Source organism: Sinocyclocheilus grahami, unplaced genomic scaffold (assembly GCF_001515645.1).
Source record: "Sinocyclocheilus grahami isolate Dianchi unplaced genomic scaffold, SAMN03320097.WGS_v1.1 scaffold788.1, whole genome shotgun sequence".
NCBI classification, from domain to species: domain Eukaryota; kingdom Metazoa; phylum Chordata; class Actinopteri; order Cypriniformes; family Cyprinidae; genus Sinocyclocheilus; species Sinocyclocheilus grahami.
The window spans coordinates 465,303-482,500 of record NW_015505967.1 but is presented as its reverse complement, the minus strand read 5'-3'; the positions used below and the strand labels follow the sequence as shown (position 1 = coordinate 482,500).

Genomic DNA, 17,198 nt, shown 5'->3' with positions numbered 1-17,198 from the left:
GGCATGCTTACAGAATGTCATTAAATAAAAAATTTATAGTTTAACATCTTTCATAATTGTTTTTAAGTGTTTTTGATTTGTATCTGAATTGTTTTGATTTATTGATGTTATTGTTGATGTCTTTGATTGAATAGTCGCTTTACTAAGATGATTCCTCTTTCTCTGTTCTTCAGGGCCTTATACACATATGAAGATGACAGTAATGATTTGATCCTGTCTGGATCAGGAGGTAGGCTACATCTCAATATACTTCCTGTCCAAATATAGACGATCTAAAAATAACCAACCAGAATGTAGTCATGCACAAGCAATAACGCTGTCGGTTGTGACTGATGACATTCATTTGCATTGTTGATGTACCATGATTGTGCTAGTGAATGCAACTGTGCGATTGTATCGTGACAGACTCCAAACGCTTTAAATGTGATATTAACACTACTAGTATTGTGCAAAGACTAACGTCTACTGTAAATATTCATAAAACTCAATGGACTGTAATCCTGCCATCCAAATACAGATCCCAAACACTAGAGGTAACCGTCACTCAGCAGTTTTCCAACTATTATAATGCATCAAGCTGCACAGTCTCTGATTTCCCTCAGAGCTGGAGGAGAGAAACCTGTCATTTCACTGATGACAATCATTTAGTCTGTGACTGATGGAAGGTTATTATTAAGGGCCGTGTTGATTAGCACAGAGGACCCCATTCAGAAGCTGGATCTGTTGCGGAAAGTCTGTTTGCAAGCGATTTCCCGCAATGTTTATTTACAGTGTATGGGTTGAATTTTTTGTTTCTGAAGTATTTGTGTCCAAAATCGTCATTTTGCTGCAGTTTTCATAAACAATATTACATCTTAGTGATGTTAAAAATACCAACACAATTTGAAAATGATGCCAAGCAGAGCAGGGACATTCATGCAAACTAATGAGATATTTAGCAAATGACAACATAAAAAAATAAAAATAATATATATATATATATATATGTATATATAGCTCAGCCATTCAGATTTCAAAGCCATAATTATCCAATTTATCCAAGTGCAATTTCAAATGATCAATTTCAAATGACCAAGAGTGGAATTTTATTTAGATCAGTTTAGTGTACGCAGAGTTAAATTTTTTATTTGGGTAGAAGGTAGTGGGCTTATGTGTCTACTGCTTTGTGTAATTTCCTCTTTCCGGAGCAGGAAAGAACTTCCACCAGACTGTGAATGTGTATGTGTGTGTGTGTGTGTGTGTGTGTGTGTGTGTGTGTGTGTGTGTGTGTTTGTTTATGTCTACCAAACACTCTCCAGAGATCTATTTCTGTCTATTGGCACATTTATACCTCTCATGAAAAGCAGTAACTAACCGATCAGTCATGGTTATCAGTATAATGGGTAGCCAGCACACATGGTGATTAAAAAGGAAGCATTTGCAACAGATTAGAATTGTATTTTATTAAGAATTATTTTGTTATTTTGATTTAAATATTCATTATATAAATATTTTTTATTATTAAACACAATCACCAGTATTAAGTAGTAAATGCTTGTTTTAAATAGTTTTTGTTTATAGTAACGTGTATATATAAACGTACTATACGTTTAGAGAATATCTTTTCTTTCTTTTCAATCAAATAATGTGTGTGTGTGTGTGTGTGTGTGTGTGTGTGTGTGTGTGTGTGTGTGTGTGTGTTTATGTCTACCAAACACTCTCCAGAGATCTATTTCTGTCTATTGGCACATTTATACCGCTCATGAAAAGCAGTAACTAACCGATCAGTCATGGTTATCAGTATAATGGGTAGCCAGCACACATGGTGATTAAAAAGGAAGCATTTGCAACAGATTAGAATTGTATTTTATTAAGAATTATTTTGTAATTTATTTTTATTATTATTAACAATCACCAGTATTAAGTAGTAAATGCTTGTTTTAAATAGTTTTTGTTTATAGTAACGTGTATATATAAACGTACTATGCGTTTAGAGAATATCTTTTCTTTCTTTTCAATCAAATAAATTCCTTTTTCTTCTTCCAGTGGTATTTTAGTTAGACCTTTAAAAAAAGGTCAACATTTTAAAATGCATTTCCTGAAAACAAACTTATGTAACTTATTATCTTATGGATATTTTGGATGTTTTAACTTTGATATTTATTTCTTTTGCAGTGAGTACGAACTAAATAAAATGGGTCTAACTAACAACTATCTTACAAAGGCAGGAAATAACTTTCTGATGGAGCCCACACATAAGCCCCCGCAATCCTGAATTAGTAGTTATGAAATGACTTGATTAGATGTGCTATTACTGTGTGGTCAGGCCAAAATGGGCAATATTCTGCTATAGATTATTATTTATTTTTTTTGCAATTAGTACACAAAAACAGACTTTTCTTTCTAAACAGTGTGATTGTTGTGTTTCACAGATGGTGGTCTGGCAGAGATTGCAGTAACCTTCGATAACACTCGGATCATGTACGGTTTCTGCAGCCTGAAGGAGCCCAACACAGCCCTGCCTCGCTACATCCTCATCAACTGGGTGAGATTACGCAACAACCTGCGTTGAGTGAATTTTGAAAGCCGTTAGCAAGAACACTAGCTCTAGAGGTCAGCAAAGACACAGCAGTCAACATAACCACAGTCAATCAACATCGGTGCTGCCCTGAAATCAGACAAAATCAGGAAATCATTTTGTGATGGTGGTGGGAGCAAGACCTCACGTCAAGCTCCCACAATCCTGAATTAGTAGTTATAAAATGACAATTTTGCTAAAAATCCAAGATTAGATTAGAAGACATGTTCTGTTTGCTTGTGGTTAGGCCAGTATGATGGTTAGTGGCTTGAAGGCATTTTGATTTTTTTTAAACATGAATTAAAAATTATGAATGCAAAATACAATGCAATGAATACAAAAATTATGGCTGAATCACTCGATAATATTGCTTAGAATAGATCAAATAAAAGAACAAGCCTCCAGGCTCCATTTAGATAATCCATTTTAAAGCTGTCACCATTTTGAAGTGCATGCATTTGTAAAAAGCGAAGTACCGGCTGTTGCACACAACTCATGAAAGACACTCTTAAATGCTTTTTAAAATGATTTTCTTACGTTCATTTAATGGACTTTGTATTCTTAGTACTCATCCCTTTATGTCACAGCAATTATTTTTAACTGTGTAAGCTTGATTATTTTCAATGGGTGCTGATCAGAGAAGTCTGCCTGTTGTTAGTTGAATTATTAAAGTGGCAGTATCTCTTTAAACCTATTGTTGCCTTGGAAACGCAATATTCTCCTCAGTTTTAAGTTTAAGGATGTGATTATCAGGTTTTTGTTTTCTGAATGCAGTGGGGGAGCAATCTGAGACAATTATATATTACCAGTATACTCTGAAGTGTGCTAGACTTTTTTTATGTATACTCTACAGTTGAATAAACACATGTATGACAACGTGTGTTCAGGTTGGTGAAGATGTGCCTGATGCCAGGAAGTGTGCCTGTGCCAGTCATGTAGCCACCATAGCCGAGTTTTTCCAGGTGGGTCTCCCCAAGGTAAAACGAACATCTTTTACTTCTCTTCTAAATTAGGTAATAATCCATTTCAGAGACACATGACTCCGCTGTCACTGTCATTTTCACACCATCTCTGCTCTGAGCATGCGAGGAGAGTTAGCTGTTAGGTTTCAAAGTCATTTTTTGTCACTTTTCTTTGAAAACTGACTGAAGAAAGGGAAATGTGATTCATCTAAAGCTATTTTCTTTGTTAGTGTTGGGGTGAATCTCATAAAACCTGGTCCAGGGCAGGTTGAGGTCACCATAAAATCAAATCAAAGAAATGAGAAGTTATACTTTGGAGATTGTTCAAAAGATTGTATTGTACCATCACTTTTAATCATTCATTTATTTATTTTCATTTTTACTTTGACTCATTGTGACATTATTTTGGTGACAGTTAAGCATGTTTTAACCTAATTCTGATTAATTCTCATAGTAATGCACATGCTCAAAAAAATCTCATTCTTATTACTATTATGTACTGTAAAACAAAATAATAATTTTTTCAGTGAAATGTGACCTTAAAAAGAAAACAATACATAATAATTTTGTGTAAAGTGTTGTTTACACAGTTTTTGTTTTACTAAATAAACACATGTAAAATTATATTGAACAAATTGTTTTTTGTTCATTTATATTTGCATCATATGCATAAAATTAATGTTTTTTTTAATTATTTTATCTGTGAAATACCTTAATAAGAAAATTTTTTAAAAATCTAGACATGTTTTCGTAAAATAAATTATAAAATGAATAATAAATTGAATAATTTTTTTAAACATTATTCATTTTTATTTACAGTGTATGCATTAAAATTCCATTTTTATTTTATTTTGTTTCTTATCAGTGAAAAAAAAGAAAAAAAAAGCGGACCTGGACCTGTTTTCGTGAAATTCACCCATTGAAACATAATTGGTGTTTTTCAGAAGTTGTTTTGAAGTGTAAATTTCAAACATTGACTCATAACGCATGAATTCTAACATACTGTTTTTAGTGCTTTTCAAAACCACCATCTCGTCTGTTGTTGTTTCGATTTGCTGTATGGCTTTGTTGAACAGCATGCCTCTTTAGCTCTGCTGCAATTCAGTCCTGTGCTCCAGCAGATAAGAGTAAATCACAAGTCATGTGGGTGGGCCAAAGAGTCTTGGGGGGTTTGCTGCATGTGTGTATGTACCTAACAGCAGAAGATGTTTCTAGATGACTAGCACGGTCCTCTTCAGGGCTATTGTTTTGGAAGTGTCTGTCGGTGTGAGGGATCTGAATGAAGGGGCCGCTCGCCTTTTCAAATCTCTCAATCTCTTCAATGTGGGTGCGTGGGCGAGAAAAGGAGAGAGAGAGAATAGAGGTATTGAGGTAGAGAAACTCCACGATGAAACATCAGTGAGACGACCAAGGCCGCCACAGAGATTATGCTTTTGGGCTGAAAGAGAGACGCTGCTATCAGGAATGAATTGATCTAAAGTGCCAGTCAACTCGTCGGCTGCTCTTTTTGAGCTACTGAAAAGACTGATGGCAGCATTCATGTAGCGGTGTTAGAGGAACACACATGAACTAGATATAGTCGGTTGTTTGATGTTCTTACAAAAGCTTAGTTAGAGGTCCAGCTCAGTATGCTGTGATGCTCACACAAACGCTCTTGTGTGCTTACAAGCACATTGAAGACCCGTTTTATACTGAATGAAAAGCCTAATTGCATTCACTTCTTATTTTTCTCATCATTTGTACTCATTCACAGTTATCGCTTTATATGTACATACTGTACTGTACTGTACTGTACATAGTTAGTCTGAACTCATTCTTTCATTAATATGATTGATGATTTAATAATATACACTACTGTTCAAAAGTTTGGGGTTAGAAAGATTTTTTTTTAAAGAAATTAACACTAATTCAGCAAGGTTGCATTAAATTGATCAAAAATGGCATTGATAATGCTACAAATGATTTCTATTACAAATCAACTTTCTATTCATCAAAGAATCCTAAAAATATATGTATCATGGTTTCACAAATATATTTGCGGTTAGGTTTCATGAGCACCAAATTATCATTTTAGAATGATTTCTGAAGGATCATGTGACACTGGATTGATGGCTGCTGAAAATTCAGTTTTGCTATCACAGGCATAAATTGCATGTTAATTTGTAATAATATTTCACAATATTTCAGTTTTTGCTGTATTTTGGATCAAATAAATGCAGCCTTGTTGAGACGACTTTAAAAACATTGCAAATCTTACTGACCACAAACTTTTAAACTGTAGTGTAGATTTTGTTATAGTGCCACCTGTCTTCTACATTAATAACTAGCATTTTTAAAGGGCATTGTAGCCAGAAAAATATATATTTTTATTAGCCTATACATCTTGATATGTGTGTATTTGCTCTTAAATTACTTTTTTTTTTCATTTAACCTTTATTTAACCAGCACTGTAAAAAAAATCTGCTAAATTTACGGTAAAAAACCGGCAGCTGTGGTTGCCGGAATTATACCATAAAAAATACGGTAGCAACGTTTTAGGTTTTACGGTTTTAACTTTAATTTACAGTTAAATACCGTAATTTCATTAACTGATATAATGTTAATATACCAACCTTATTGAAGTACTGAAATCTGTTTTGTACCTTTGTAATACACTGATAACCACCCAATGCAGATGGTGGTGAGAAAGTCACATGATGAACCAAAGCCCATCACAAGCAGCTTTTAAATAATAACATGTATATCTTTTTTACTTCCAAAAATGGTATACTACCGTAAAATTAATGTCCAATACATGTAATGTCCAACACAGTTTTTCGCCGTATATAGTAGGAGAATTTACCGTTAACCATTTAACAGGTTTTTACTGTAGCATTTTTACAGTCTTTTACCGTTAAATTCACGGTAATTTTATACAGTGAGGGTAACCCCTCTAACATTAAAACATTTTTTCACAAGAGTGTTCTGGCCAAAATGGTCAGCAATACAACAAGTTTCATCACAGATTTACAAAACAAAAGCAAACTAAAAATACTTAAAACAATTACATCATTGAATCATCTTCCAATTGCTGAATAACCATTTTAAAATGTTCCAAAGACGGCAAATTTTGTAATTTCAATTTTGATTGAAGAAGATTCCAGTCAGACAGAGCTGAATACATAAAAGCCTCAATACAGTATAAAAATTGAGAAAGAAGGGAATATTTCCTAGCGTTTTTCAGTTGAATAAGACAACAGAGATTTGAAAGCAACAAATCAATCAGACTTAACAACTCTAAAAACACTTTTTTTAAAAATAAATGGCACAAATGAGTCATTTTGAACCAGTCCCTTTGAACAGACAGTTTGAACTGATTCACAGAAATGAATTGAAATTACCAACACTTTGTGATTTGTGCTACTGAACTTTAATTCAGAAACACTTTTTAAACATATCCATTTTCTCATACTCGCAAGTCATGGGACAAGGAGACTCAGAAAAAGTTTTAGGAAACTTTCTAGCACCACTGATGCCTTTTGGAGTAGCCTGATGCTTTTGTGACTTTCTTCTTTTGTCTGACACTCCATAGTGACTTAACAAAGTGCTCGTCATTTAAATGCGCGGTTGATGCTGGTTGCCAGGTGATGTGAGTGTGTGTGCAGCAGTACTACTGATGCTCTTTTTCTCTCTCCAGGGTGTTGACGTCATCGTGAACGCTAGCAGCATGGACGACATCGACCCCTCAGCCATTGGACAGAGGCTGACCAATGGGACGGCTCCAGTGGCCAGTCCAGTGCTAAGCCGCCTGCGAATGAGAGACGAGGAGAACGCGGAGCACGTTGTGCGTGATTGGTGACAGAAGGGCTGCTTAAGGGTTGAAAGAGGGGGCCGGTGTGTGTGTGTGTGTGTGGGCTTGTTTACGTGCATACGGACGCTACTGGAAAGGGGTCAAATCAAGCTGTCTGTGAATGGCTCTCTAATAGTGTGATGTCTGACACAAGGACACAGCCTTGTTACTGTTTTTAGAGGAAAGAGCTCTTAGAGCCGCATTGTTGATACAGAGGAACTGAAACAATGATTGTTTCACTGAGAACACTGAGTTGATTCACACACTTTTAAAATAACCAAGATCCTTCCGGATGTTTTGCTCACTTATCTGAATGACGTCTTTACAAGTATTGTAAACCCTAAAATTTTGTATTAGTGTATCGTATCGTAGCGTTTCAGCCAAACCAATTCAAGCATGAAGTGTAATGTAATCTCAAAGCCAGATTTGACACCTTTCAGACAGTGGTAACACTTTACAATAAGGTCCCATTATTTGCATTAGCTAACATGAAGTAACAGCATTTTTACAGCATTTAATAATGTGCTAGTTAATAAAAATAAAATTTTTCATTGTTTGTTCATGTTAGTTCACAGTGCATTAACTCATATTAACAGATACAACTTTTGATAAAAAAAAAATGAATTATTACATTTTGAAATTAACAATAACTAAGATAATAATAATAAATGCTGTAGATTACCATTAGATTAAACAATTATTAACACGGTATTGTTCATTATTTGTTAATTTTTGCTAGTCAAATTAAAACAATAACGTAAAGTGTTACCTTTTTGTGTTTGTGTGTGTGTGTGTGTGTGTGTGTGCTTTCTAGCTGATTTTATGTTTGGAGAAGAAACAAACGGTCCCTATAGTGCCTCCCTTAGATCAACATCTTTGTCCTTAGTTAGCTATCCAATTAAAATGGCCAGTACTCACACTTCCCCTTTCCTCTTGACCGCAGGGCACCACCTACCAGAAAACAAATGCAGAGATCGAGATGAAGAAAATCAATCGAGAGGAGTTCTGGGAACAAGCCAAGGTAGCAATTTGATTCCTTTGGCTTTCTGATGCAAAGATGCTTGATCCGAGACTCTTCAGGATGGCGGTGTGAACCACTGTAGTCTAGCACACAATGTGACGGCTCAGCTGACTAGTGTCTTTGTTTTAACATTATGAGGAAGTGGTTCTGTCAGATTTATTTGATACCATTAATTTGCTAGCAGCTTAAGTAGAATACTTTCTACATTCTCGTAGCACAATAAAATTGTACTAACTGGGTACTAACTTTTATGTCTCAGGGGTTTTATTAAAACTTTCTTGGTGTGTCTTGGAAACTTTTTACCATACCTACTACTACATTCTTTATGTACAGATTTCAGTCCTTATTGGTGAAAATCTGTTATAAAAACATTGCTCTATTTGAAAACTATGATAATCTTAACAGTAAAATATAAAAAGGTAATATTTACCGAGTGGGAAATATGTGACCCTGGACCACAAAACTATACAGGTGTGTTTGTAGCAATAGCCAAAAATACATTGTGTGGGTCAAAAATCTAAGTAAAAAATTATGCCAAAAATCAGTAAAGATCAGTAAAGTAAAGATATTGTTCCATGAAGATATTTTGTCAATTTCCCTACCGTAAATATATCAAAACTTAATTTTTGATTAGCAATATGCATTGCTAAGAACTTCTTTTGGACAACTTTAAAGGAGATTTTCTCAATATTTAGATTTTTTTTGCACCCTCAGATTCCAGATTTTCTTTCAGCCAAATATTGTCCTATCCTAACAAACCCTATATCAATGGAAAGCTTTTAATTCAGCTATTTATTCAGCTTTCAGGTGATGTGTAAATCTCAATTGCAAAAAATTGACCCTTATGACTGGTTTTGTGGTCCAGGGTCACATATCTATGTTGATTTTTACCAAACGTATGGCTGTTATTGTCACCACTAACAACAATAATGTTGCACGATAATGTTTTATAAAAGGTAGATACATTTTTGCCCAGTGTAGATCAATTTGAGACATATATGAAAAAAAAAATCTATGTAAATATCACAACAGACTATTTGTTGTGTATCATTTTCCAACCATACTGTAATTTTGCAATATTAATTATAAGCAAGAGAGAGTCTTATTTATACATAAATGTTACAAATGTTATTTTCACTAAAACATTTTATTTAACTAAATAAATAGTTAAAGGTGTGTTGAAAATGACACATTGCTGGTTCATAAAAATCCTAGAATTCTTCTAGTTGAAGAAACATTCTGCAAATTGCTGTGGAAAAAGTTCAAATGGAGGCTTTTATCATTTAGTGTTTGTGCACAAAATAGAGTATTGCGTTCTATAATGTTTAGATCTATTTGTATCCACTGAAATGTGGAACCAAATGCATACAATATAAATGAAATAAGGAAAAATAATAAGTGTAAATGTTATTGTGATGCTGTAAAATCTTTCATTGATGTTTTAATGACATGTTCCTCGTTTAAAGCGGGAGGAGGAGTTGAGAAAGGAGGAAGAGAGAAAGAAGGCTGCGGAGGAACGGCAGCGCTTTGAAGCGGAGAGGATGGAGCTGGAAAAAAAAGAGCAAGAGGAAAGAGAGAAGCGCTACCATGAGAGGGAGCGGCAGATCGAGGAACAGAGGTAGGAATGGTGCCACAGTGGCCAACACTGATGACCCTCAGCCGTACATGATTATAATGCTATCTGTGTTTATATACGTGGTCACAGGAAGAAGATGCAGGAGGAGGAAGAGGCCAAAGAGAGGTCAAGGAATCAACCCTTGATTGTAAGAGTGCGTATGCTTTACATACAGTAAACCAGGTTTGGTGTTTTAAGAGATGCTTTTATGGCTTGAATCATTTACAGAATGCTTGATGGTTTATGGGTTTTAACCAGAAGGTAAAGATGACCTATGACTCATGTGTCTTCAGTAATATTGTCCTGTAATAAATTGATAAATGGATGTTTGGGCAGTACACGGACTTCAAAAGTATTTACACAAAATCTGATTTATTACACTAATCATTTGTAAAGTAAATAAGTTACAGACAAATGCAAGTGAAGTAACCCACATTTAACTGTTATTTTAAAGAAAAAGTTTTTGCTGCCCCCTGCTGGAAATAAATAAGTGCGTTCATCCACTTCACAGACGGAGCCCAGCTATGAAGACCTTGCCCTGGACAAAAAGGAAACAGAGGTTCAGGTGGGTTGAAACAGAGCTTGTAAGGCCACTCCAGCATCGGTTCATTTCTCAGATAAGTGTTTTCAAAAGGAGAACAGATTCTGACCCTAACAAACTCAAATGTGGGGCAGATTTTTGTTATGATGACAGATATTCTGCTGGGGTTTACATGTGGGTCAGTGGGATTCCTAATGCTATTTCAAGACATTGTGTTTCTGTGCATGTGCAGTCAATAGGATCTTCAGTCTGAGAACGGACCAAAAAAATTATTCTTACTTGTAGTTATTATTTGTCACAACATGTATTACTGGTTCTATCCATCCACCCACCCACCCACCCACCAACCATATATATTATGTTTCACCTTGTTTTCCCGTGTTAATATGTTTATAGGAAGCGGCAGCCATCATTGCCCAAAGGCCAAGTAACCCACGGGAATTCTTCAAGCAGAGAGAGAGGGCCACAGCCAACAGCGTGGACATCTCACCAGTCACCACGCACAGGACCGGTAAGATCATATTAAAAGGGAGGAGAAGAGAAGGAGGAGGGCATATATGCTAAATCCTAAGCCTTTGTTTGTCCTGCTTCTTGCTCTTCACTTGTCTCTCAATCTGTCATTTAAGTGAATTAAACAGCACAGCTCAGGAGAGACCATCTGTCTCAGAATGTGCTGAAATCTCTGCTCTGAATCATCATGACAGATTTGTTAGGTTCATAGACAGTTAAATTATGTAGATAGATATACCTTTATATATTTATATAGAGAACAGAGGTTAAAGAGGATCTAAACTTCATATAGCCCCAACAATTAATGTAAGCCGTTTTGAATTATGTATCAAAGTTTATATTTTAATTTTTGGATAATGGATTGATGGATATACAGTATAGAGAGACAGATTATTCAAATGTTATAATAAATGTTCATAGTTAATTTGATTTACTAAGACGTCTCATTGTGGCCAACAACAGTTTAGCTAGGCTGGGAGACTAGTTAAACCAACTAAAATCAGATTAAACCACCTCCAGCTGGTCATTTTGATTCAAACAAATAGTGCAATCTAATAATAATAATAACAGTTTTAAAAACCTAACATTTCTGTGTACTAATGTATTATGCTTAATAGAATATTAAGCATAATAGCTTAGCAACATGCTAACAACATGCAAACTCTATTGTAATCAGTTTGATAATTGTGCTTTGCCTAAGTCATAGAGCTCACTAACGGATGTTATTTCTTACTAAAGTGACTAGTTGAGAACATGTTTTGTTTCAGCTTATTTTCAACTTTTTCACATCAGCTTCAGGTGTACCTATTAGAAGTTGAGTAAATCAATGATTTCAATACTTGCTGAAAAAAGTGACTGGAAATTTCCAACAAGGACTGCTATGACTGAGATATACCATCTTAAACCAGCAAACCACCATAGGATAGTTTAAGTAGGGATTTAAAAAATTTTCAGCAGGGATGCTGAAGCAAGGATTGCTTTATTGTCAAAAATGTTATATTGGTGCAATTTTCCAACAGACTGAGCAATATTATTACTGGATGATTATGCCATTTCATTGTTTATTTAAGATCTTAGACTTTTCAGTGTTGGAGTGAAAGTCAAACTCTTCACTACCATCTGTTGTCGAAGGGTACAGACACTGAAACAACTGATGCTTTATGTTCAGAGGGTGTGAGACCATCACACTAACAACTGTTCTCTTACCTCTCTCCTTCTACCTCACTTTTTTCTCGCCATTTCTTGGTCATTTCTTTTTCTTCTTCTTTTCTTCTGCTCACTCCATCCTTTTGGTTGTTAACACATCTGTTTGATTTCCGTTTCGATATTCTGTCCATTCCATCTATCCTTCTGACGATCCTGGATCTTATTTAACCTCTACCCAACTGCTGCACATCCACCATTGCTTCTGTTTTGAACTCGTGCCTCTCTATTTCTTTGATCATTTCTCTGTTATACAAATTTCTTCCCCTCTCTATCCCTGGATTTCTCTCCTCCTGTCTATCTGGTCTGGTCTTCCTCTGTCACACCTGTGTACGTCACTCTGTGTGTGCGTGGGTGTCCGCGTGTCCCGCACGATGGTCCTGTCTCCCGTTTACCAGGCCGCTTGGACAGTCCATTCTTGAGGCAGCAGCACAGTCCATCCGATTGCAGCCCGCCCCCTTCTCGCACTCCGCCTCATTCACGGCGGCAGCCAGGTCCACCTGGTAGGTACTGGACAGATCTTGCTGAGGGCTACTGCATCAGCATAGGATCACAAAGTCACCAGCCTAGCCTGTAGCCACCCTCCTCACTGAATTACCGTTTTTCTTTTGGCTTCCTCAGCAACACTGCTGTTCTGAGAGCATTCACTGTGGCTGCACTGTACCGGATGCACCTGGGTCTTCCAGTGTCAGTATGTGCTAGTATCAAAGTGATAGTTCACCCTGAAATTAAGCATCTGTCCCCATTTACTCAACCTTATGTCGTTCCAAACCCATGTGACTTCGTTCCTTCTGTGGAACACTAATGGAGATGTTTTGAAGAATTTCCAAGCTGCTCTTTTCTCTAAAAGGAAAGTGTGTGTGATGCTCCAAAAAAAGACAAAAAGAACAATGGGATTATAATAAAATAGTCCATATGACTATATTAATCAGCTATATCTGAAGCCATACATCAAAGCGTCAAATAGAATGTGCTATATTTAAAAAAAAATTATTGTACATTATAAATGTAAAAAATGCATTAGACTGTTTATCATAATCTTTAATCTAATCATGTCTTATATATTTATTACACACACACAAATATGTGAAATAATGTAGTGCAAACAACATGAAGAAATATACAGGACAAAAAAAAAAACATGACATTATCAAAGAGAGGAGCCCTAAATACATGTATGAAAAGTGTAAGGAAAATATGTTACAACTTTTTACTTGATGGCTACACCACATGACATATTTAGAGTCATTAAAGTTGTAATTTAAGATATAGTGACAGATCTTTTCTTCTGTATTGTGATGTACATCCAAGTGTAACGGTGTACTGAAAAAGAAATAGAAACATAGAGCAGGGAATTGTTTCTTCAGAGCGAAGTCTGTAATTTCACCAAAAGTTAAAGTTATGACATTTTATATCCAAATAAAATATATAATAGACGTCAAAAAAGGTATCTCAAAAAACGTTTCTCTTCTATACTGTATCTCATTGGCTCATCTCCTTTTGTGTTCCATGAACACTGTCTTCTGGTTCTGAAACAACATGAGAGTGAGTAAATAATGACAGAATTAAAACTGAAAAAGAAATAGAAACATAGAGCAGGGAATTGTTTCTTCAGAGTGAAGTCTGTAATTTCACCAAAAGTTAAAGTTATGACATTTTATATCCAAATAAAATATATAATAGACGTCAAAAAAAAGGTATCTCAAAAAACGTTTCTCTTCTATACTGTATCTCATTGGCTCATCTCCTTTTGTGTTCCATGAACACTGTCTTCTGGTTCTGAAACAACATGAGAGTGAGTAAATAATGACAGAATTAAACATTTTGTGAATTAATACATTTGAATTTCAGTATGAACTGAAAATTGTCCCACTCTGGAGCAGGTTTAGGGTGTCCTGATGAAGACAGAACCACTTTTTAAGACACTGTGTCCTCAGCTCTTACATGTTGAACTATACTGTATGTCCAATATCAAGTGACCATCTCCCCTTCTGTATGTCCCATCTCAAGTAACCTGCCTTTCTAGCTAACTAGACTATGGCCTTCTCAGTGTCACAATCCATTTCTTTCGATGATTTGAACCATACTGCCATCTTCTATGCGTCCACAGTCCGTATTTGTGTTCTATACTTGTTGTCCGTTGACTTTGTATTTTGCACAGGAAACATTGAGTATGTGTTATTTTGAAGCTATGCCCTGGACGTTTGGAGGACTGAGACAAAGTGATTCTTTTGGTTAGGGAGATCTGGTTGAATCTCACCAATGTTACTCCCCTCATGTCCCCCTTCCTCTCCTCCCATGCTCTTTCTGACGGATAACCGGCGGCCCTGCCTGCGCTTCCTTCCGTCCTGTTGACCTGTGAGTGTATGCCACACTGCACCGCATGTGACTGTGGTCCCCGAGCTCTTGGGCTTGCGTTCCGTGGACCTTGTGTGACTATGGTATTGTTTGTGATCTTTGTGGAGCTGACCTTGTGGTGTGTTTGACTGTAAATTTAAACAACAACACAAGGACAAATGGCGCCCACAATTATCAGTGTGTGCTATGAGGACTAAACACTGGGTCTGTACTAAGACCCAACATCTAAAGTTTATCTAGAGTGATACAGTGGATTTTACTTTTCATAAATTTGAATTGTCACATGGTCTGTACAACTGTTTTCCTTTTCTTGTGAGGTCTTCCTTCAGCTGTAGCTGTATTAAAGTGGCTATCTCCAACATTTGCATCTCAGTTTTTTGTTGCATTACGAGTTGGTGACTTGCAGTGGAAAATTTCGTAGCTCAGAAGTTGCTCTTTCAGAGCTCAGGAGACTTAATTGGGTTTTAATTATGCTTCATCCATAGTAACTTTGTCTCAGATGTTTCTCCTGAATTTTCTAAAACAGAATTAAATGAGATGATTCTTGACATACAGTAAAAATTAGCTCAGATAATTTAGTTTTGAATGAATTTGATAACTATTTGAGTTCAAAAATGAAATCTCTTACTTTTGATTGTAGACTTCTTAAAGGGGTCATGACACAATTATTTTAATATGTTCCTTGAGGGCCTGTGGTTAGAAGATGACTATTTGTCGATGTTTTGCACTGGAGGCGGTCATATGCAATCGACTGCACCCGGGTGATGTCACCTTGCACCTCGGATCCAAATGAAACATTTTCTTATGGGTTATTAAATAAATGCTTATTTGAATTGGTGATGAGGACATTTTAAGTTATGAAACTTGCAGGATGTATTGAGCATACAAAGACCTCTTTGGTACAAGAGATCAAAAGATTAAGAAAAAATTGGTTTCTCATGTCATGACCCCTTTAATCTCTGCAAATCTGAGCATGATTTGTAATAGTTTACAGTAGATCTTCTGAGAACATATACGAGATTATAAAAATGTCAGTTTGCTCTCTGTTAAATATTATTGTCCAGGAGAAACAATTGAGATATTAAAGAAATCTCAGCTGTGGTTGTTCTTCCCAGAGGGCTGGTGTGTCATTATGTAGATATCCTCTAAAATTGCATAAGATAAGATATATATATTGACCACATGCCAATTAAAACTCAATTAATTGAATATTTTTTTTAACTTGTCAGCTTGCTTTAGCTTGTCATGAGATCGAGAGGTCAACCTTTAGTGTTTCTGTATGTATCATTTCATAATGCCATGACACATTGGTGGATGCATACATGCTTAAGTGCTGTTTAAGACATTTTTTTATTAATAAAACATCTTTCTTGCACTGACATCTGTAAGAGTGTGTGCATGTTCAGAAACTACATGCATTTGTAAATTTGTGAACTCATTTTCTGCGCTGCACACGGTGTTGTGTCTTCATGGTCACGTTGGCATGTCTGTGTTTTAGTGTCATGATCACTGACGAGGGCGCTGGGGATGATGCACTTTTTTCAGACAGACAAAACACTGCTTGCTATTGTTTGGCATTGTTAGCAATCCTTTCAGACTATCTGCAAACTTTGTCATCTGTGTTGTGATTGATATTTTGGCTGGTGTGAGTTGTTTGAGATTGACTTGAGCCCAGATCAAACGTTTACCTTCTCTTTGATGTCTCAGATGACTCTGCTGAAGGAATCCTGGAGCGCAGCATGACCACTGGATGTACTCCCATCCCCAAAATTGCCATTCAGGAGGAAAAAGAGGACTTCATTCGAAAGGAGTTTGGTAAGGCCTCAAGAACAAGGGAGCTCTTTAGACTATTTTCTTTTTGATATTCGTTTAGTGTTTTTTTCTTGATTAATATTGGGTCGGAGCTAGAGGTTGGCACATTATGCTTATGTGGGTAACATGAGTTTGAATCTTACTCGGGATGTTTCCTGATCTTATGACCCTCGCTTATCATTAACAGGTACCTATCTCTCAATTAAAGTCTCAAAAATAGTAATGAAAAAATTACAAAGCAATATTAATAATAAATACAGGTGCATCTCAATAAATTAGAATGTTGTGGAAAAGTTCATTTATTTCAGTAATTCAACTCAAATTGTGAAACTCGTGTATTAAATAAATTCAGTGCACACAGACTGAAGTAGTTTAAGTCTTTGGTTCTTTTAATTGTGATGATTTTGGCTCACATTTAACAAAAACCCACCAATTCACAATCTCAACAAATTAGAATATGGCGACATGCCAATCAGCTAATCAACTCAAAACACCTGCAAAGGTTTCCTGAACCTTCAAAATGGCCTCTCAGTTTGGTTCACTAGGCTACACAATCATGGGGAAGACTGCTGATCTGACAGTTGTCCAGAAGACAATCATTGACACCCTTCACAAGGAGGGTAAGCCACAAACATTCATTGCCAAAGAAGCTGGCTGTTCACAGAGTGCTGTATCCAAGCATGTTAACACAAAGTTGAGTGGAAGGAAAAAGTGTGGAAGAAAAAGACGCACAACCAACCGAGAGAACCGCAGCCTTATGAGGATTGTCAAACAAAATCGATTCAAGAAT

The 17,198-nt window shown here is 36.0% G+C and overlaps 1 protein-coding gene across 1 annotated transcript in view; it reads left to right on the top strand.

Annotated features, from left to right (window-relative positions):
* The first annotated feature begins 147 nt into the window (after window positions 1-147).
* The window catches only part of LOC107561701 (drebrin-like), a 23,228-nt gene continuing 6,177 nt past the window's right edge, over window positions 148-17,198 (top strand). The window contains exons 1-11 of the mRNA XM_016246179.1: window positions 148-229; window positions 2,412-2,524; window positions 3,445-3,534; window positions 7,196-7,342; window positions 8,292-8,369; window positions 9,836-9,987; window positions 10,075-10,132; window positions 10,496-10,549; window positions 10,922-11,036; window positions 12,637-12,741; window positions 16,304-16,411. Coding sequence (XP_016101665.1) covers window positions 148-229; window positions 2,412-2,524; window positions 3,445-3,534; window positions 7,196-7,342; window positions 8,292-8,369; window positions 9,836-9,987; window positions 10,075-10,132; window positions 10,496-10,549; window positions 10,922-11,036; window positions 12,637-12,741; window positions 16,304-16,411 — 1,102 coding nt within the window. The remainder of the gene's footprint in view (window positions 230-2,411; window positions 2,525-3,444; window positions 3,535-7,195; window positions 7,343-8,291; window positions 8,370-9,835; window positions 9,988-10,074; window positions 10,133-10,495; window positions 10,550-10,921; window positions 11,037-12,636; window positions 12,742-16,303; window positions 16,412-17,198) is intronic.